General features: G+C 39.9%; 1 protein-coding gene across 2 annotated transcripts; it reads left to right on the top strand.

Annotated features, from left to right (window-relative positions):
• The first annotated feature begins 4,701 nt into the window (after positions 1–4,701).
• Positions 4,702–20,418, top strand: tlk2 (tousled-like kinase 2). 2 transcript variants are annotated; one of them, XM_017686166.2, is made up of 21 exons: positions 4,702–5,358; positions 6,338–6,420; positions 7,647–7,718; positions 9,792–9,858; positions 10,135–10,178; positions 11,261–11,365; positions 11,541–11,648; positions 11,815–11,907; positions 12,523–12,633; positions 12,714–12,850; positions 14,119–14,271; positions 14,369–14,435; positions 14,554–14,651; positions 14,868–14,949; positions 15,215–15,306; positions 15,560–15,649; positions 15,787–15,956; positions 16,948–17,083; positions 17,317–17,428; positions 17,760–17,867; positions 19,099–20,418. In XM_017686166.2, the coding sequence occupies exons 2-21, from the start codon at positions 6,340–6,342 to the stop codon at positions 19,270–19,272; spliced, it is 2,100 nt and encodes a 699-aa protein (XP_017541655.1). In that variant the 5' UTR covers positions 4,702–5,358; positions 6,338–6,339; the 3' UTR covers positions 19,273–20,418. The 2 variants fall into 2 exon arrangements, with proteins under 2 accessions (XP_017541655.1, XP_017541662.1); XM_017686173.2 differs by lacking the exon at positions 11,261–11,365.
• Positions 20,419–21,676: the final 1,258 nt, after the last annotated feature.

Below are 21,676 nucleotides of genomic sequence, written 5' to 3'. Positions count from 1 at the left end.
TAAGCAGGGACCTGAAAAAGACGTTGCTTGGATGGCAGCAGATGTTGCTCCAAAACCTGTATGTACCTTTCAGCATTAATGGTGCCTTCACAGATGTGCAGGTTACCCATGCCATGGGCACTAACACACCCCCACACCATCAGAGATGCTGGCTTTTGAACTTTGCACTGATAACAGTCCAGCCAGTCCTTTTCCTCTTTGGCCCAGAGGACACGACGTCCATGATTTCCAAAAACATTTTGAAATGTGGACTCGTCAGACCACAGGACACTTTTCCACTTTGCGTCAGTCCATCTCAGATGAGCTCGGGTCCAGAGAAGCCGGCGGAGTTTCTGGGTGTTGTTGATATATGGCTTCACTTTGCATGGCAGAGTTTTAACTTGCACTTGTAGATGGAGCGACGAACTGTTTTCACTGACAATGGTTTTCTGAAGTGTTCCTGAGCCCATGTGGTAATATCCGTTACAGAATGATATCAGTTTTTAATGCAGTGTCGCCTGAGGGATCAAAGGTCACGGGCATTCAATGTTGGTTTTCTGCCTTGCCGCTTACTTGCAGAGATTTCTCCAGATTCTGAATCTTTTGATGATATTATGGACTGTAGATGATGAAATCCCTAAATTCCTTGCACTTGCACATTGAGAAATGTTGTTCTTAAACTGTTGGACTATTTGCTCACGCATTTGTTCACAAAGTGGTGAACCTCACCCCATCCTTGCTTGTGAACGACTGAGCCTTTCAGGGATGCTCCCTTTATACCCAATCATGACACTCACCTGTTTCCAATTAACCTGTTCGCCTGTGAAATGTTGCAAACAGGTGTTTTTTGAGCATTCCTCAACTTTCCCAGTCGTTTGTTGCCCCTGTCCCAACTTCTTTGGAACGTGTTGCAGGCATCAAATTCAAAATGAGTGAATATTTGCGAAAAACAATAAAGTTTACATTAAATATCTTGACTTTGTAGTGTATTCAATTGAATATAGGTTGAAAGGATTGAAGTTGAAGGATTTGCAAATCATCGTATTTTGTTTTTATTTATGTTTTACACAACGTCCCAATTTCATTGGAATTGGGGTTGTATAACATTTCATTTTTATGACTCGAGTCGGTCAGCAATTTAACTGAATAAGTGATTCAGGCAACAGCCAATGAGAGAGCTCTGAGAAAGAGGAGCTGCTTGTTGAATTCAGACAAATAATCACTTTTATTTTCAAATCAGCAGTCACTTCGTAGTTAAATGATTCTGCTGCTCTGACTGTGATATCTGCATCTCAACTTCCTCTTCATCCTCAGCTCGCAGTTTTACTACACTTGTGCATGCATAAAGGCTCAAACAGATGAAAGTGTGTGTGATGTTGTCCATTTTCAAAATCTGTAAGGAAAAGTGGTGTAGTATGTGTCCAGCTTCAGAGAAGATTTGCTATTTCTTGACCACTGAACATCTGTCTTTACCTGGACCTACTGCTGAATCAGCACACGGATTCTCTCAGTGGTTGAGCGGCTTCATAAGAGCAGCGAGCTGCTGTCTGGGCAGGCAGTAATTATACAAACCAGACAGCTGTAACTAATATAGTACAGGGTTAGCAGAGTGCATCAAAAAGAGAAAGATAGAGCCAAACAAACTTCAGTTCCTCTACTGATACATGATCTAAAAAGTGCCAAAGTCATTCTTTAAGTTGCTCAGCACATCAGTAATTTCTTTGACCTCATTTACTTTTAGCAAAATAACACCACCTTTAATTGAGGATGGGCTTCACTCTCAAAAACGATGGTTCTTTAATGGTTCTTTAGTAAAGTAAAGTGGTTCTAAACATATCCATCCACTCAAACTACCATTTGCGTGATTAATGGCTCTTTTTACGGCACCAAAAAGGGATCTTCTAGAACAAAAATACACACACACACACATCCACATCTTCTAAGCCGCTTCTCCTTCTGGGTCATGTGGGGGGTGCTGGAGCCTATGCCAGCTGACATTGGGCAGAAGGCAATATACACCCTGGACAGGTCACCAGTCCATCACAGGGCTAGAACAATAACAGAAGAATCTTTTTCAGAATCAGAATCAGAATCCTTTATTGATCCCAGAGGGAAACTGCAGTTGTTATAGTTGCAACTATTTATGTAAAAGAATAAACACTTTAATAATTTAAAACAAAGATAAAGAGAAATTTGCAATGTGTACACGATGTTTAAGTTCTTATAAATGCAGTAAAGTGGTGGTGACTGTGATAATAAATATTAAACATGTAGTATAAGGCAGTTCACATTATTGTACCTCTGAGTTATTGCGCACAATTATTATTATTACACATATGAACAGTACTGTTAGGTATTGACTCTTGGTGCTATATAGAACCAACTACAACACATCCTCCATGAAGCTGAAGAACGCTTTCATCATGTAAAAATACTTTGATCATGCAAATGGTTCTTTGAGTGTTCATAGTTCTGTATAGAACCACTTTTTTTTTTTTTTTTTTACTAAAGAACACTTGAAGAACCATCACTTTTAAATATGCACTCTGTCTACCTCTGGAAGCTACAGGGACGCCTCAGAAAGAATGAAATTTGTAAGCAAATTGTCAGATTAAAGAAATCTGAGAGACTTTGAGCACATTGTGGCCATTTCTTATGGCCGATTGACTCATAAGAGCTCATCATGTCCCAATATATGTGCATTTGTTTACAAGCGGATCTTGACCGCTCCAACATGGGGAATGTGCAAACGTACAGCTTCAGATTGAGAACAGATAACATGTATGTGTGTCTGTGTGCAGAGGGGGGCCTAGCAAGACCATGATCAGTCCCTACTTACTCACCCAGTGAGTGTTTACATGCACTTAATAATTCCATCATAATTGGGTTTTCATTATCTGATTATTCAGTTTCATGTAAATAGCATCCTCTGATTTCTTAGATAAAAATAATGCACACAGCTGAATCTCAGTTTTATCTCAGTTTTATGTCAGTAATGGGGTTTTTCAGCCCATGTATACCCTTACTCTGATTTCTTTTATTTTTCTCAGTCTGCTCATGTGCCAGAGCAGACCATTGTCCTTGAAACAACAAGCAGAGTTCAACACATCACCCGCGAGATGTTGAGATGACATGTTTATCGAAATGAAGAATTTAAGTATTCTTCGTCTTCTAGATGATGTATTTATATCATAGAATTCACCAATATTAAAGAAGACCCAGTTTATGCACAAAGAGTTGCACTTTATCAGCATGCTGTAGTTGGCCACAGCCACGTTGTGCATAAAGAGAGTTTTGTCTAACAGTGAACTCTAAGCCTCACTACATCTTGTTTTTTCAACTGTCAGTGTTAATTGGCTCAGTACAGCCTAACCTAACAACAAAGCAGAGGTTAACCTTCATGCCTTCATGATATAGGTCCTCTCAAAACAAGCCAGCTAATAAATACTAGAGAAATAGGACTCTGAAATGTACATGCAGAACATTTTGAACATGCTACAATATTTTCTGCTAAAATGACTTGATTTAAAAAGAAAATAGCCGCAGCATGACGATGAGTTTTACGTTACATTTACATTATGTCTAATTCTGTGAGTTCATTGTCCATTTGCAAAGTAGAAATCCTATTATTCCTGATATAGACCCAGAGTTTATCCATTATCTGAATACTCACTGCATGCAAATACATTGAAAGAATTATTGATAAACTTTTCTGCAGTTATCAGATTAAGTGCATGTAAACACACTCAATGTCTACAATGCAAATATATATATATATATATAATATACTTACTATTCAAAATGTGAGTGAACCTACATGTGTAATCTGTGTTTTTAGATATAATGTTTAGAATGATAAAATAGTGCTAAACCTGAAATACTGAGTTGGTACTATTTTGCCTAACAAAGCCCTACATACGCCTCTGCCACCATTTTAAAAAATAGATTTTAAGCCAAAACTCAAAACTATTGTAAAACAGTCTGCTTACATGCACCCATCATATTTGGATTTCTGCAGTTATCTGATTATTCAAATGGTCATATAAACTGCACACCCGATTCCCTAGCTCAAAGTAAGGTCTAGAAATCAGATTAAGAAATTCAGTAAAGAGAGCTGGACTTTAGCTCAGTAATCTGATTTCTTAGTACATGTTAACTCTTACTTTTGATTTCTCAATATGTGCATGTGTGAAAACAGACCGCGGTACCAGAACTAAGCAAGAAGCGCCACGAAATGCGGCAAAACACTTTTGGAGCGATGCTGAAACCAACTACATGCTTGACGAAATGAAGGATTTAAATATCCTTCATCTTCTACATGATGTATGTTCATACTTGCAAGCAAAGTGGTCTACACTACATTTACGCCACGTCTTCTTCTGTGAGTTTATTGACTGGTTGGAAAGCAGAAATCTGATTCTTGTCTGACTCCTGTAGACCCGGAGTTTCCCCATTACCTGATTGCTTAAGCGCATTTTGATTACTGACCAAATCTGATTTGGATTATGTGTCTCAGGACGCATATTCGTAACCATTTCATGTAATGACTTTCTGTGAGGTAACTTTTAGAAGCATGTAAGGCGTCAGACTTCTGATTAATTTAATTATGCAAATATATTGAGAAATGTCCCTTTTAAGAAAACGTGAATGGAACTGTGGAATGTGGAAATGGGCGTGGCCGAGCGGCTGAAAAGCGTACTCAATCTCACGAGAGAACGTGAGATTTACCGATAGTTGTTTACATTGTAAAAGATGAGAACCGGACCGAATCGATCCGGATTGGACTGAACGATCGGGTACGGAACGGATCGGGGAGCTTTTCAGCGGCGGGTCTGTTCTCGAGAGATGAGAGCGCGGAGCCTGGCTTTACGTGCAGCTTCATCACTCAAGGCGTCGAGCCCGGTTCGGAGCCGACCCGGAGAAGACAGACGTGAAGGAGGAGAGAGGTCGAGATTTATTCCGCTGGGGGAAAAACGGAGCGATGGTGGATGCGCTCTGAACGCTGCGTCCGGGCAGCATGCCATCGCTTTGTAAGGAAGAAAGGAGCGCAGCGTAGCCTGATCGGTTAATAGACTGTGGCTTTTCAGCAGGGCCAGTGGAAGAGGTTGACCGTGTGGAGGCCTCGAGTCGGAGGTGTCCCGGCCTTCCGCTTGCCGCTGGAAGTCAGAGCTGCTGGCCACTGAGCGCTGGGGACAGGCGGGGATTTGGACGAGGCCTTGCTTGGGAATGTCGGGCTAGTCGAGAAAGACAAGACTGGAGTCAAGAAGAAGAGGAGGAGGAGGAGGAGAAGGAGAAGGAGAAGGAGAAGGGGGGAGAGCATTCGGACATTAAACCAAAAAAACAAGCCCTTCAGGAGTTAAAACGCCATTAACACCTCAGGTAAAAAATACAGCCTTTGCTGAGTGTTAAAAACTTGTGAGGAATCTAGTTAACCTGCATCAATCAGTGCTAACAATGTTGTGTGGATGATGCTGCCAAACCCAAACAACCTGACCTGCTAGCTACTAAGCTAACCCACTAGCAAGGGTCTGTAAGGATAGAAATCAGAAGAAAAAGTTGGAGACGTTTTCTGAGAGATTTTCTTTCATATTTGCTCGACACATGAACACGGACGGTGATTCAGAGCAGTCTGCTAGCTAGCTAGCATGGTGGTTAGCTAGGCTAGCCAACTACATAGCCTCGAAATTATACCTAAAATAGTCAACACACAGCAAATACGTAGTTTATTTTTGTGGATTAGTGCGATGCATTGACAAATGTTTCACACTTTCTGTTGTATTTTCAATTATTTGAACTGGAAGTAACTTTGTTGCATGGATAATGATTGAATACTTCGGTAGCTAGCTAGTTAGCTGGCTAGTTTAGTTGTTAGCTAACCTGGACAGCTAGTTGGGTGGCATCTTTTTTCCCTTCCAGCCACCTCCCTGAACCTAGTGCTGACCTAATGAAGTTATAGAGGCTCAGCTTACAAGAATTGGGCTTTGTGCTGCGATGTTAGATGTGCTTGGCTCATGTTGTGAGAAAAGCTCCATGTTGTGATTTGTTTTACTAACTAAAGCTCATACAGGTTTGTGTGTTTGTTAGGTAACTGTACGTGTCATATGGAGTCGTATGACTCTTGACGATGCTTGTAGGCTTAGTGGAGCCTGTGGATGTTCGGTGTATGGGTGAAAGAGGGAGAGACTCATGAATTTTGAGAAAGGTCTCGAAAAAACATGCAGTGACACATGACTCAACATGTCACACACATTACTGTGGTATCAATCCGTCAGCATCACTATGGCTGCATAATCAGATGCAAACCTCTCTCTCTCTCTCTCTCTCTCTCTCTCTCTCTCTCTCTCTCTCTCTCTCTCAGTCATGATGGAGGAACTGCACAGTTTGGATCCTCGGAGGCAGGAGCTGCTGGAGGCGCGCTTCACTGGGGTCGGAGTTGCCAAGGTCTGCCAGCACACAGCCGAAAAGCCGAAACATCCATTGTCTGTCCCTCTTGCTTTACGTTAATCACCAATTCCCCTCTAAACATGTGTCCAACTTCATAGTGATCTCCTTGCAACCACTTTATGTTCAGGTGCTGATGTTTCTGCTGTCCTTATGTCTTGATCTGCCATGCTTTCGCTTGCACAAAGTGAGGCTATGCAGTTAATCATACAGCCTGTTAACTGCAAGTGGAGTGCATTTAATTTCAAAGGTCTGCAGACATAACTTGCTCTGTTAAATGGTATTCCCATAGTATTTTGATCAGGCATGTCATTAAGTGAGCTGCAGTGAATCCCATTTGATTCTTGCACACGTCAGGGACAAAATGTCACATGCGAATCGCTAATCTGCAGAACTTTTATCAGTAAGCAGCTCTACAACTGTTTGCTTTTCTTTTTTTGTAGCCAGCTTTTGGAAACCCTGTTTGTAGGTGGCATGTAGGCAGCCTTTTTGACTAAGATCCAGAACAGTCACTTTCTCTGTCGGCTTAGCAGCTTTAATCTTCTTGCTGTCCTAAGCATGGAAAAATGGAGATGTGTGATATGGAATAATTAAAGCTGGAATTATGATGAACAATTTAGTGGAATGAATGCCTGAAGACTTTCGTTTTTTTGGATTTGATAAACATCCTTTCTCAGAGTGCTTGAATGTCTGCAGTTCATCAAACTGTTGGAGCACACAAGATTGCTCCAATTTGATGCCCCAGCTGTAGCACCAAGCAGAATCCGATAATTGTGGGCTTTTACGATTTGTCAGGTTGCGGGAAGCCATGTTGCAGAGACTATTAAACTGTGAATCATTGTGTAGTCCCAGTGGAAACATTTGTCTGCATCAACCTCATGCAGTGCAAGTCAGGTGCGTCAGGACGGGGCCCTCGATGTTTTTCTTCAACACAGAGCTCAAAGTGTCCTGAAAGAAAAATTACAGAACAGACTTCCTCTGTGCTCCACCCCCTTCTTCACTCCCCATCTTTCTCTGTCTGTACAACTTTGGAACTCAACATCTTTGTGCATTTGAGTGTGAAGGGATTGAGAAAATTTCAAGAAATTATGAAGAGGTAGAAGAGAGAGAGAGAGAGAAATGGAGAAATGCAGTTGTAAACAGGATGTTCTCAGCAGCTTGTTTGTCTGTGTCTGAAGTTAGTTCTGTCTTTGTTTATTTACTTATTTATTCCCCTCTCTTCATAGGGTTCTGGGCACAACGAATCGTCCAATCAGAGTCTGTGTAGCGTTGGCTCCCTGAGTGATAAGGAGCTAGAGGTTAGTTTAACTTTTTTTTTTTTCTCTCTCTCTCTCTCTCTCTCTCTCACACTCTCATTTTCTCGCTCTCTCTCATATACTTCTGTAATTTATTGTGCATAAAGTTAGAGATGGGTCACAAAGCATTTTTGTGGGTGTATGTCATCTGTAATTGCAACCAACTGATTTCTTGGAGAGATTTAGAAAATACTTTAAAGTGGCAAATGTTTAAAGGAAAACCGTCACATTGGGTGATGATCTTTAATGTCAGAAGGTGCCATCATGCTAGCTGCTTGTGGGGGTGGACAGTGACATGATTTCTGTTGTCAAAGCCATTTCAGAGAAAATGCTAGGGAATAAATTGACCAATAAAGTCTTTGTGCATGTGTCAAACAAAAATAACTCCCATGAATCACTGCAGCAACACGACTTGTGGTTGAAGAAGATTGTGTGTCTATTTTTATGATATCATGATCTTGCAGTGTGTTCACATTTTTAGAGTCGTTTGTCAAACTGCCATATAAAGTTCACTTCGGAAGAGCAGAACATTGTCAAGCAAGTACTCTTTGTAGCAGGTACAGCAGTGATGGCTGTCAGTAATAACTGCGCCTACCTCAACTCGAGTTTTCTCTTTCTGCCGAGGGTCCAGAAAAATCCAAACCTTTAAATCCTTCTTGACGTCTTCTGGCTTTTTGACCGTGGCTTCTTTGTTTTCCCAGTGGTGTGTGATAACGATTAGCTTTTGTTCCTGCACACATTAGCATTATTTCTACAGAAAACGGAGATCCTAACTAAACTTGCAGTAGAACGAGGGCATAGACTGTGTCTGGCAGTGCTATTAGACACTCCACCATGGAGAAAATGAACTCTGGGAAATGTAGGAATGAAGCTTTAAAGGTTCTGGAATAAAACAGTTCAGTATCTATAGAACTGTACTACCAAATGTCATGATATTTGTTATGCACATTTATTTAGAGGGCTCCCATAAAAGTTGCTCCATTTTTGTTGGGAGATGAAATTCTGACAATACCAGAGGTTCAGGAGAGAAAAATTAGACCCATTATTGTTGCATAATGTGAATCACTGAGTAAAAGGAAATAATCGTGCTAGTTCACATCACATTTTTAAAATTGAGTACTGTTGCTGTGTTTCGCTAATCTAGCATCAGATTCTATATTGTCTGGATTCATATAGCCACTGCTTTGAAATAAACACTTTTTATTCTGTTCTTCTGCCATTTATTGTCTAGCAGATCGGTTACAAAGGTTGTTTAGGAAATACTCCTAAACAATAAGGATGAATGTGACTCTGGAAAGAAAACATTTTCATTTATGTGAAGTGTGCAGCTTAACTCAAGCTAACGCCAAAAAGTTTCTACTGACAGCCATTGACCCAATCAGATCCTCTTTGTTCAAGTCTGAAGTTAAGCTTTCCTGTCGCCATACGTCTGGTACTGATACTGTAACTTAGGAAACTACATTTATGATATTGTGAAACTTTCCTAAATGATTTGTGATTATTTTTTTCCACATTGCCCATCCCTACAGAAAGTACTCAAAAAAGATTAAAGGAAAAAAAGTTTACCCAATACCTAAATTAAGCTTCAGAACCTTGCCTACAATCTTACCTGTATTAACATAGTGCTTGAATACATTCTGTTAATGTATTCTATTGGCTGTACAATGAAATGCATGTTCATATATCTTTACATTGGTGTCAGGCTGAACAGCATGGTATAATGTTGTAGTAGTTAAAGTTTTGAAGTGTAAAGCTGTTATAGATTTGCCAAGAGCCTTTTTTTTGGTGCAGTGTTTGAAGTTTTAAGGGCAGTAGGGTAGGGCTGATGGATGGTGTGCAGTGATGAGGATGTGTAATGGGGTTACATTAGTACTGTTCTGTTTTATTTAGTCTGGGGAGGCTGCTGTCTAGTCTGCAGATTTGGTGAGCAGCAGTGTTTTTTTTTTTTTTTTTTTTTTTTTTTTTTTTATTTTTTAATGGAAACGCCTGGAATGAATAGGATTGTGGAATGAAGTCATGTTATTGATTTGCTGTTGTCCCTTTCTCTCTCTCCTGCCCTCTCTCTTTGTCTCTCAGACACCTGAGAAGAAGTCTAATGACCAGAGGACACGTAAGAGGAAAGGAGACCCCTTTGACAGCCAAGGTAGGCAGCTTTTGGATCTGTTCTGCTTGCGGCAGTAACTGTAGTGCATTTTCTTCATCTGCCAAGGACACTACACTTTGTCTTCAAGTGTTTTGGAATTTGTGAAGATGGTTGATGTGTAGTTATAAAGATTCAGGTTGTTGTTATGTCCTCCATTATTACATGATTGGCTGAATTAGTGTAGCTGAGAGATTTCAAAACTCTGTTTGTGTCCCGACACATCCAGATTCACTTTGCATGTTGTGACCTTTCTCCTCCTCCTCCCCCCCACCCCAGCAAAGGCAGGAGGCCGAGGACACAAGATCAGTGATTATTTTGAGGTAGGTTCTATTGCAAAAGGTGAATATCTTGCCATATAGTTAAAACGCCACTACTCATTTCTCTAGAATCAGAATTAAGAATATGTTCTCAAAAAATCTCTAAAAACATGTAAGCCAAAGCTGAGGAGAGTCCTCTTATGTTTAAATTAGAGGCTGCAGAAGTATTTATCAATGGCATGCTAATAGTTCAAAGGAAATTAATGGATAAAACCACTTAAGGGAATGAAAGGAATTCCTACGACAGTGTAGTTCTTGCAAAGCCACTTGACTATGAAATGAGTTTTAAGGCAAAAATTAATAACCAGGTTATTCACATCATTTTTGATCTGGCTATTTACAACAATACTTCACATTTTGGATGTAGTAGTAGTAAGGTTATGACATTCCTCAGTCCTCTGTGTCTGCAGTCCTATGTCTGCAGTTGTGGCAGCGTAGATGGAATGAATAAAGGGTTATGGAAGGAGTGCTAAGAGAAAGCAAGTTAACCTGACCATTATCTTGTTTTTCTGGGTCCTGTTAATTGATTTAATCATTGCACTGGAAGTAAATGAAATTACTGAACCCCAGCTGTCTGAAAGCATCACATTTCACCAGTAATAACTGAAGCGTGCCTGTCTGCTGAAAATGATGACCTAGGTTGTAAAACTGGTGTCCCTTTTTTGCCAGGGCAGCTGGCAGGCATGCCTATTGGCCAAACCTACACTACCAGTCTCAGTTTTTTATTTTATTCAACATTTTCACTGTTTTTGAACAATTAAAAAATTATTCAGTTACAAGAAAAGAAACTTGAGTGTTTGTCAAGTGTTCCTAGATTGCTTTCTGAATGAGGTACAATACAGGACAACCAATCAGAGCTGAGCTCATTCATTTTAGTCTTAAATGCATGGTATCAAAACATCCTGTTTCATTCTGAGGGGTGGTGGATGTTATTTAATGTAGAATATGGGCTCTCTAAATGGATAAGCCGCATTGTATGAACAGCGACATGTGGATACAGCAACATGGTTTCTTTTAACTACTCAGGCTTTATACTAACTACTCACCCTTTAATCATTTCTCTTTACTTCTCTCTCTCTCTCTAGTTTGCGGGGGGTAGTGGCACTGGCACTGGCACTAGTCCGGCGCGTGGTATTCCTCCTGTTGTGCGCTCTTCTCCCCAGCACTCACTCTCCAACCCTCCTGCTGCAGTGAGTCACCTGCGCTCGCTTTCTGTCTTTCACTTTCCTGCCCCCGCCCCCTCTCTGCTCTGCTTCTTCCTGTCTTTTTTACAGCCATTGCTCTCTGCATCTACCCATCCATCACTGTCTTTTTGCAGTGTTCGTGTGATTACTGTAATGTAATAAATGAAAATATGATTGACAGGTGCAGCAGGGAAGCCCCTCCTCTCTCGGTTCAGCAAACACAGACCACTCTCACTCCTCGTGTTCCATCAAACCAGCCTTCACACACACGCAGCACCGAGCAACACAGGTAACTCTCACACACACTCGCACACTGTCCTTTTTTATTTATTTATTTGGTTAGTTATTTTTATGTATGTATTTATTTATTTATTTTTTTAAAAACATACATAGGTAAAGATGATGCAGCATACACTGAGATGATGCAACAATACACTCGTGCTCTCTCCCCTTAGTCGGAGTTGACTCTGGAGAAATTGGCTGCATTGGAAAGCAGCAAGAGTTCTGACCTGGAGAAGAAAGAAGGGCGCATTGACGATCTGCTCAGGGTAGGGATGGCAGTGTCAGCACTGTTCCACAATCAGTATGTAAAACCACAACCGACACAGCCCCCTAACACACACACACCAAAAAAAAACATTATGCTGAGCTAGAGGTGAAGACATTTACTGAGCTTCATATCCTGATATGTAACCTTTTTGGGGTTTAAATTTGGAACAGACAGTTCGCTGGCAAAACAGTAGTGCTACATTTTGAAAAAGCTGTCGAAAGCTTTGAATGTTTAAGTTAAAAATTCAGTGTTCCATGTACTACAGTCACATAAATTAAACTCCCCTACCAAATAGCATAGCTGTTTATGCCACTTTGTCAGTATTGTACAAGTACTTTTAAAATTCGCAATATGCTCAGGAAGTTTTTGTACTATAGCCCAGATATTACAATGGCACCTGAAATGAAAATGTGGAAGAAAAGTTATCTCGAAGATGTACTTCAGTGGTTCCTATGTTGAACATGAACTACTTATTTATATGATGGTTGGTTACCTCTGTAAAAACCCTGTCTATATATTTTATCCAGCTCCAGTACTGCTTTGGACCACTTCTAATTTCTGACTTATGCATAGCCTGTCTGTGTTGATTTAGAGATGTTTTTGTGTGTTGCAGGTGAATTGTGACTTGCGCAGACAGATTGATGAGCAGCAGAGAATGCTGGAACGCTGTAAAGAACGCCTCAATAAGTGCGTGACCATGAGCAAGAAGCTGCTCATTGAGAAGGTGTGTGCATCGTAGTTCCTTTAGTGTGGGTGATTTTGATGTAATCCAGAGCCTGTATTAATTGTTTGCTTGTTGTGTAGTCAAAGCAGGAAAAGATGGCTTGCAGAGATAAGAGCATGCAGGATCGGCTGCGGTTGGGCCACTTCACCACAGTACGACATGGAGCCTCCTTCACCGAGCAGTGGACCGATGGCTATGCCTTTCAGAACCTAGTCAAGTAAGACTAATTTGTATACACCTTCACAAATTAGACAAGCAAGAATAAATATAAATACACAAACATGTTTAATTCAATTCAAGTATACAAGTTACATCTAGCCAGTCCAGAGCACTCTGCTCAGTTTGCCGATTGTTGTAGGAATTCCAAACCTCTACAAGCTGGGGGAAGATATGGTATGCAAGCTCAATAGGGGCTTAAAAGTCATACTTGTTCTGGCTAGCGTTGTGGTGTAGTGATCAACCCTAATTAAGGAATTAAAACAGTAAAAGTGACAAGACCAGTAAATTAATATCCTGTCAGAGATATGGTCCAGTAAATTTTTAAGATCCTGTGCATGTCTCCCTGCTGTGGAAACGAGACTACCTCCATGTAACCTCTCTGACTGTCTTTCAGGTTCTTTAATTCAAATTCAGTAGCCCATTGCTGGTTTGTATGTCGTCATTTTAGCTTCGGTAAAGCTCCTTATTATTGTGTTTTAGCTTAATATCTATAGATTTTAAACCAGAACCTCTACAAATAGTTATTTATATATTCAAATAAGTGCTTTTTTTCGTTAATCTAGGGCTATGCTGAAGGATATAATGTAATGTTAAATGCTTTAATGTAGCCAACAGCTAGGCTCCTATGCCTTCTGGCAGACAGGTTTATGCTTATATGCATAACCTTTATTTGGCCATTTATGAGAGGCAGAGCATTTTTACACTGATCTGACGGTCAGTAACGGCATTTGCTAATTATCAATTGCGATAAAGCACAGAAAACCTGACTGAATAATGCTCTCAGCTGTGGTGTTTGATTGGAGTTCCAGTTTAAAACTTCGGACGTCCAAGAAAAAGGCCCCCCCCCTTGTTAGAGTTGAGTGCATTTCAGATTGCTGAGAAACTTCAGATACATTTGACTTTAATGTGACAGGAGCCATGAAAACAATCAGTATTTCCTTTAGAATAGTTTTTAGGTATTTGGAGACTATGTGGTAAGTACTTTTGGATCAGCCAGTCATGGCATGTGATACCATAGTACATAGTATAATGTTTGCATGTTCACACAACATTACATGAATAGCACTACAGGATTGGAATATAGCCCCCCGCCAGTGTCCAGTCTTTCCAGTTTACCCAGTAATGCTCTTGCTGCCCATGGCATTGCATTGCTGTCCGTGGAGGCATTGTTGTGGTCCTTCACTTTTATGGGCTGATCAGTGTTTCCTGGATTTCTTTTGTGTGGGTTCATCTGTTCCCTCATCCTCTGTGTTTGTATGCGTGTAGGCAGCAGGAGAGGGTGAACTCTCAGAGAGAGGACATTGAGAGGCAGAGGAAACTCCTGGCTAAGAAGAAACCTCCCAGTGTGTCCCAGACCCCACCCCCCAGTCTGGAGCCCAACAAACGCAAGAACAAGAGCAATGGGGCAGAGAATGAGATGTGAGTAGAGAGAATGAGGCACTACCTGCATCTTTGCATTATTTGGCATATTTGGCTTATGTTTTTGAACTGTAATATGCTTTTCTTATGCTGACAGGTTATCACTAGCAGAATATCATGAGCAAGAAGAGATTTTCAAATTGAGACTTGGCCACTTAAAAAAGGTACGTAGTAAGCAAATACTAAGCTGGTGTTTACTTGCTTTTTGTTTATTTTTAATCTGTTAGTCTTGATGGTGTCTGCTTTTAGCTAAAATGATATACAATGTGTATATTTGTGTAGGAGGAGGCTGAGATTCAGGTTGAATTGGAACGGTTGGAGCGAGTGCGTAATCTTCACATCCGAGAACTCAAGAGAATACACAACGAAGATAACTCTCAGTATGTTCGTTTCTTTCTGCTGTTCCATCGTAGCTATGTTCAGAGGGGTTTGTTGTTTGTTAGGGCAAACACTGCTTTTCTTTGTTGCCTGTTTTAATTAAGCTGTTTTTAGAGTTGCACGGGCTTTGCTGAATGACGCATCTGATAATTTGGAGATCCTGCTGGTTTAACTTTGAAGTGCCAAAGCTGAAGTTATTGTTTTGATTTCTGTGTCAGGTTCAAAGATCACCCCACGCTGAATGACCGCTACCTACTGCTGCACCTGCTAGGCAGAGGAGGGTTCAGTGAAGTATACAAGGTAGGGGAGCTTTTCAAAGAATCTAGGGTGGGCGAGACATTCTTTCCAGGTTTTTGTCATGCTTGTCTTTTTTTTTTTTTTAAATGTTTATAAGGTGGTATTTATTTACTTACTTACTTACTTACTTACTTACTTACTTACCAAGCATGTCTGAATTTTCTGTGTGGTGTGTATGTAGTGGGTGTATTGCGTTTGATGCTTAGGACTCACTAGATTATGTAATAATATTCTTTTTCTCTGTTTTTTCTGTCTCCAATTCCTCCAGGCCTTTGACTTGACAGAGCAAAGATATGTGGCTGTAAAAATCCATCAGCTAAATAAAAACTGGAGAGATGAGAAGAAAGAGAACTACCACAAGTAGGATGCCATTTTTATGTTACAAAGCTTGAATCTTTTTTTTTTTTTTTTTTTTTTTTCTTCCCCCTTTTCTTGTAATTCAAAGAAACCACAATGGCGTTATAGTTGGTTTTTAAAATGTGCGCAGTGCATTTTAGGAATGCATCAAATGTGCATTTAGTCATGCGCTTATGTTCACTAGTTAGGTGCACACTGCCTGTGCCTTTAAGTCTGTCTGAGGAGGTTTTTAAACATTCTATACTGACTGTTTCAGACACGCCTGCCGAGAATACCGCATCCACAAGGAGCTGGACCATCCCAGAATTGTCAAACTTTACGACTACTTCTCGCTGGACACTGACTCGTAAGAAATTCTTTTTAACTGCTTGCTTGAGACTCTGTTTGTAACTGCAATAGCTGATATAGAATGCAATTTAACATTGATTTCTGTCTATCCTAAATTGTCTGAAAAGCAGAAATAGTGGATTTGTTTGTGTATAGATTCTGCACAGTTCTGGAGTACTGTGAGGGCAACGATCTGGATTTCTACCTGAAGCAGCACAAGTTAATGTCTGAAAAAGAAGGCCGGTCTATCATCATGCAAGTTGTCAACGCCCTCAAATACCTGAATGAGATCCGCCCACCAATTATCCACTATGACCTTAAACCAGGTACAACACAGATACACTTGTGATTCCAAAGGTATTTCTGCTAGAGGGCTTAATCCAAGCATTTTTGGCCCTCGTGTAATATTGAGTATCTGCTGACAGTCATGGTCCAGTCGTTTTTGTTGATAACTACAGCTATAAGATATGTCTTTAATGCCAGTGGCAGTAGTGACGACTACAAAAACAAAGTTCATAGTTGAATTCAGAAGGTTCTGATGTTCTGTAGAGCATAGAGTGAGTGGATTGACTGTTTTTTTTGGTACTGAAGCATGTTTGTTCATTATAAATATGAAGTATACACATGTTTCTGTAATTCTGGCCACAAGGTTCATTGTGACCAGAGCAATTGTATGTATACATTTGTCTACTCTTCTGTTTGTATGTGCAAAGTGTCTTGAATATGCTGCCTCTGTATTTCAAGTTTGTCTAACGTTTGCACCCATCTTGGCTTTCCATGTATTGCTACTGTTAGTGTATAGAGCTGTGCACTGAAGATTGTCATTCATCTAGTTTAACCCTCTTTTTGATTACACTTGACTGGCTTTGTCACAGACAAAACACTGGCATTGCAAGCCATTACAGGTGGCTGTTAGACTCTTCATTTCCACTTTAAAATAGTTCCACACTACAGACATTTAATCCACTTGTTAACCTGTGAAAACATGCCTTGCAGCCACACATGGATAATGTCAATTTAGGTCATGTCTACGATACTTGGGATAAAATAACCTTAGCAAGTGTGATGGAGAAACCTAGTTTCACTGCATTGCAACCTGTAGATGGCAGCAGAGTATACATCATTCAGTTTTTCTTCCAGACATTAGAAAAACAGACTTGCTTAAAATGGAGACTGCTGCCATCATAGTCACAAGAAACGATCTACTGAGTTGGCAGACTTGTCTTAAATCTTTGAGGCTGACCTTGTTAGAAGTAATCACTGTGCTTCACAGTAACCCAAACAGACCTTATGACCCACGACTCTTTCCTTCTTTAGGTAACATCCTACTGGTGAATGGCACAGCATGCGGGGAGATAAAGATTACAGACTTCGGCTTGTCCAAGATCATGGACGATGATAACTATGGTGTAGATGGCATGGAGCTCACCTCGCAAGGAGCTGGGACCTACTGGTATGTGTGTCTGATGTAGACTGTAATTATGCTTCTTTTTGTTATTACGTTATCTTGGAATAAGTCTCTATAATGCATGAATGGTTAGCCTCTGCATGTCATTAAGTAATGTCAGTTGTCATTCAAGTAATTTGGGTGGAGTTTCAAATACTGGCCTTAAAAACTGAGCAGGAACACACCTTCTAATGTTCTAGATTAGCTGCCATCTAATATGCTCCCTCTCTTTCCTGTAGGTATTTGCCCCCCGAATGCTTTGTGGTAGGGAAGGAGCCGCCTAAGATCTCCAACAAAGTGGATGTGTGGTCAGTTGGAGTGATCTTCTACCAGTGCCTCTATGGGAAAAAGGTAGTGTATATTTAAGGGGAAAGCTTTTCCCTCAAGTCCATAAGGCTCTCACTTTGGCCATAATATAATGAAGTGTTTCACTTGGAGATATGCTTTTCCTAATAGCTCAGTTAGACTGTAATTCTAGAAATTGTGTGGTACAGTTCTGTCATCCCCCGAGATTAATTCTAGATGCTATCCAGTTTCTTAGAATAAATCCTCAGCAATTCAAAACAAATCCTCAGTTACTGTTCACTGGAGTCTTTTAATGTAATTTGTTTACATTCTATTACATCCAGCATTCCACTGAAATACCTTGGATTGCCTTCTCTTGTTTCCTTTACTCTTATAGCCCTTTGGTCATAATCAGTCACAGCAGGATATCCTACAGGAGAACACTATACTCAAAGCCACTGAGGTGCAGTTCCCTCCCAAACCTGGAGTTTCACCTGAGGCCAAGGTACAGCTTCCCCCCCCCCCCCCCATCTCTATATATTTTATTTATTTAATTATATAAATAAATAAATTACAACACAATGTAATTAATGGGTCTGGCCAATATCCAAAAATAAATAGCACAGTGGTTTCTTGTTGACAAGTCATGATTATCAGTCCCATCCCCTGTTATTTGGCAGCCCCTGGAAAACACCCTTAAACATGTTTTCTATTTTATTTTTAGCTTGCATGTTTTTTTTGTTTTTAAACATTGCTTAATATATTGTTTTTACTCTGTGAGAGACTTATGTTTTTTTTTTTTTTTTGTCACATTTCAAATGGAAATGAAAACACAGCAAATAACTTTCTGCTGTGTAGTTCTTTAAATCTGGTGTAGTCCATTTTGCTATTGAGGCAATGGTCTTAAGGACAAAGCCAGTCACTTGGAGTTGGCCTAAGCCCAACATGGGCAACTAAGTGATTGTTAGTGATTTGTGTATTTAATTAAAAAAAATTTTTCCTCACACCACCTGAGAAACTGACTTGGTCTGCTGCCGAATATGAAGTTTATTGAACATTTGAATTGCTCTTTGCACTTTAAATGATGCCACTGTTACTTTCAGATGCCTGTATAGTGCCGGTATTAATTTAAAATTTTTTTTTCTTTACATCTTTTTGCTGGGCCCACAGTCTTGTGTTAAAAAGTAATGTTTGCGTAGATTTGTCTATATATCGTTCAGTTTTGTTTAATTTGTTGTTTTGCAAAGTAAAATATATTTCAGTCATACTTTAGATCTTAATGTTTCTTACTGATCCTGGTATAATTAGCCACTGTTAAACCCGCTGAAATAGGTTTACTTAAGCATCTAAAATGGGGACTATGATATAAACTGAAGAGACATTAGAAATTTGAACTATACTGTGCTACATGTTTTGGTCATACTACATACTGCTAGTGTGGACCTCTTTAAATCTTTTAAGCAAATCTCTGTTTAAAGTTTATGGGTGAATGGAACACAGAAATTATGTATGTATGAAATTATGCATTTTTTTCCCCCATCATAATATTTCAATGTTAATCAGCTAATGCCAGTCATCTTTCATTCTGTCACATCACTTGTGTTCTCCATAGAATTACTTCTGTAGGTAGAAATACCTACATACCACCTTTTTAATAATATCATTATATTAGTTATGTATATTTAATTTTATTTATATTCTCAATTGTCTGTGTATATATCAAATTATCCTTCCAGGCCTTCATTCGTCGGTGTCTGGTCTACCGTAAGGAGGACCGTATTGATGTCCATCAGCTGGCCAGTGACCCCTTCCTGCTCCCCCACATCCGCAAATCAGTGGCCACAACTGGCAACTCCAACACGGCCATCGCCTCCACCTCCAGCTCCTCCAGCAGCAGCGCCTCAAACTGAGAGCTCCATCCATCTACGCCTGTCTGATTTGAATCGGAGAGAGTGGGGCTTTGTATTCGCCCCACCCAGCTCTGAAGTGCCCTAGGTAGAGGAGCATCTGCCTCTGCCTACAGAGGGAGAGCAGGAGGAAGAGAAAAGAGGGATGGAGGGCTGGACAAAAAGATGTCTGTCCCCTCTGCTCCTCTTCCTCTCCCCAGCATTTCAATGCTTGTAATGTGGGGAGGGGTATGACGGAAAGCACCCTTGGAGTGAGAGAGAAAGAAAGAGAATTTGTAAGAGCTGGTGTTTTCATGCTACGAATAGAAATGGATAGAATGGAGCAGAAGAGGACAGAGTTGCAACTGCTTGGGCAGATGACATGGACTGATGCATGCCCTGCACCCCACAACACACAGATACATTATACACACACATGCATATTTTCAGTGAAGAGGTTGTCTTCAGTTTGTTTGAAGGTAAATTCCTGACATTATGCGAGAAGCCCCCTCACTCCTACTTTAGTGTCTTCTGTGTAAGTGCAACAGATTCTGGACTTGAGGAGATACTCTGCTCGCCCAGCGCTCACTCCTGCCCTACACCCCACTCCTTTTTTGTGTTCTTCTTGTTTAGCTTATAGCCATATCCAAAAAACCCCTTTGCTGGAACCCCATCATACAAGGAAACTGTCGCTGTCTTATGAAAACCTTGTCAATTTTTTTAGCATTCGCATTTTATGTTAAACGAACCCAGAGAAATTGTCCAAAATTACGTAGAACTTACATTAGTCATGAACATTTTCGCCCATTTCAGTAGTGCAAAATGTTACAACGGTGACAATAATTCATGAAAATTTTGCTTTTCAAATGTTTTTAAAATCGAAGTGTAAAGGTGAAGTCTTAATAGCTTGATCAACTAACTTCTTTTGCGGCATGTTGGTCAATCTTTCTTCCTTCCCTCCTCCTCTGTGACCAAAGCTTAGCTCTACCAAAAGGTGGTGCTGTTTGACTTGATTTAGGGTTTTTTTTTTTTTTTTTTTTTTTTTAAATGGTTTGAAGAAAAGCTGTTTTAGAAAGGTTTATTGTAGACGGTTTAGTGAAACGAACCAGTGGCCCCAAGTATGTTCCATTTAATGTTTTAAAATTGGGAAAAATTAAATTTTAAACTTGAGATTAAGTTTGGTTTTTTTTTTTGGTTTTTTTTCTTTTCCATTATTTTAAGCTGTTTCTCTCACACTTGCGTGCTCGCACACACACTCATACCCACATGCTCATATTTATTTAGGTCTGTTTAGCTAATTCCTGGTCCTGATTGTTTACTGTGTGGGGAAGAGGACTTTTCGGGGGGGTGGGGAATAGTTATTGGGGTACAGGGCAGAAATGGCAATGATCATTAAATACTATTGTTTAAAAATCCTGCACACTCTTGTCTTGATTTGAGGTTTTTGGGTGACTTTTTTTTTTAAAAAAGCCCATTTTTGGGTGACCATTTTTGGACCTACAGTTACTTTTGGTCATTAATACATTAGTCAGGCTTGACATTATTTTGTTGCCACACTTTCAGAACTTTTCTTCCTGATTTGGAATTTAAGGATTCGTCTAGCAACGAAGCATTCGCATAAACCACTTCAGTTTCCTAAACAATTGTGCTCAACTATCCCCAAAGTAGGTCTGTAGTTTTCAAAAGAAATGTTCTGCTTTCAAACATGTTCTAATAAGGCTAGACTGAAGCCAAACACACATTCTGTTCATCTGTTTTGGTGTCAATGTGATGTGTTTTGATAAATGGCAGCTGTAGTCCTGTAGAGGCTAATCTTGAGTTCTGATTATCTTAAAATGCACTCATTTATGTAGGTCTCATTTCGTTACTGCTGATCGTTGTGTGTGTGTGTGTGTGTGTGTGTGTGTGTGTGTGTGTGTGTGTTTATAGAACCAAAACGTTTGTTGGGTGAATCTAGAATGTTCTTCAATTATTCAGATTTTCTTTCTTTTTACTTTCTTTTTGAAGACCTTTTTTCTGGTGAGGGAGAAAATTAGGAACATTCTTTTCAGAATAATTAAACACCAGTGTTTTTATTTGTGCTCTGGCCTAAAACTCAACCTGAAAGCATAATTGACCCTTTTGACCCTGTGGTTTCATATCCCTGGTCACATTAAGTGCAAATACACATCATTAAAATGTCAGTTTCTGTTTTTCTTGTGCTGTTTGACTGAAGTGTAGCACTTTTTGCCTGCTTTTTGTTCTATCTTAGCTTATAAACATATCCAAAAAAAAAACCTTTGCTGGAATGCCATTGTACAAGCTAATCTTTCCTATAGTCTTTCACTGAACTGTAGTGCTTTTTTGCCCATCTCTAAAATGTCTTCTGCTTTTTGGTTACATCACTATGCACCAGTGGGTGGGGAAAATGTTAACAAAAATATATTGT

Source organism: Pygocentrus nattereri, chromosome 14 (genome assembly GCF_015220715.1).
Source record: "Pygocentrus nattereri isolate fPygNat1 chromosome 14, fPygNat1.pri, whole genome shotgun sequence".
Lineage (NCBI taxonomy): Eukaryota > Metazoa > Chordata > Actinopteri > Characiformes > Serrasalmidae > Pygocentrus > Pygocentrus nattereri.
This window is presented reverse-complemented; position numbering and strand designations above follow the sequence as displayed.

Coding starts and splice junctions, on each gene's coding strand:
- tlk2 (XM_017686166.2), top strand. CDS start 6,340: ATGATGGAGGAACTGCACAGTTTGGATCCTCGGAGGCAGGAGCTGCTG. Junction 14,950..15,214: donor GGTTCAGTGAAGTATACAAG/GTAGGGGAGCTT, acceptor CAATTCCTCCAG/GCCTTTGACTTGACAGAGCA. Junction 15,650..15,786: donor TTCTCGCTGGACACTGACTC/GTAAGAAATTCT, acceptor GTTTGTGTATAG/ATTCTGCACAGTTCTGGAGT.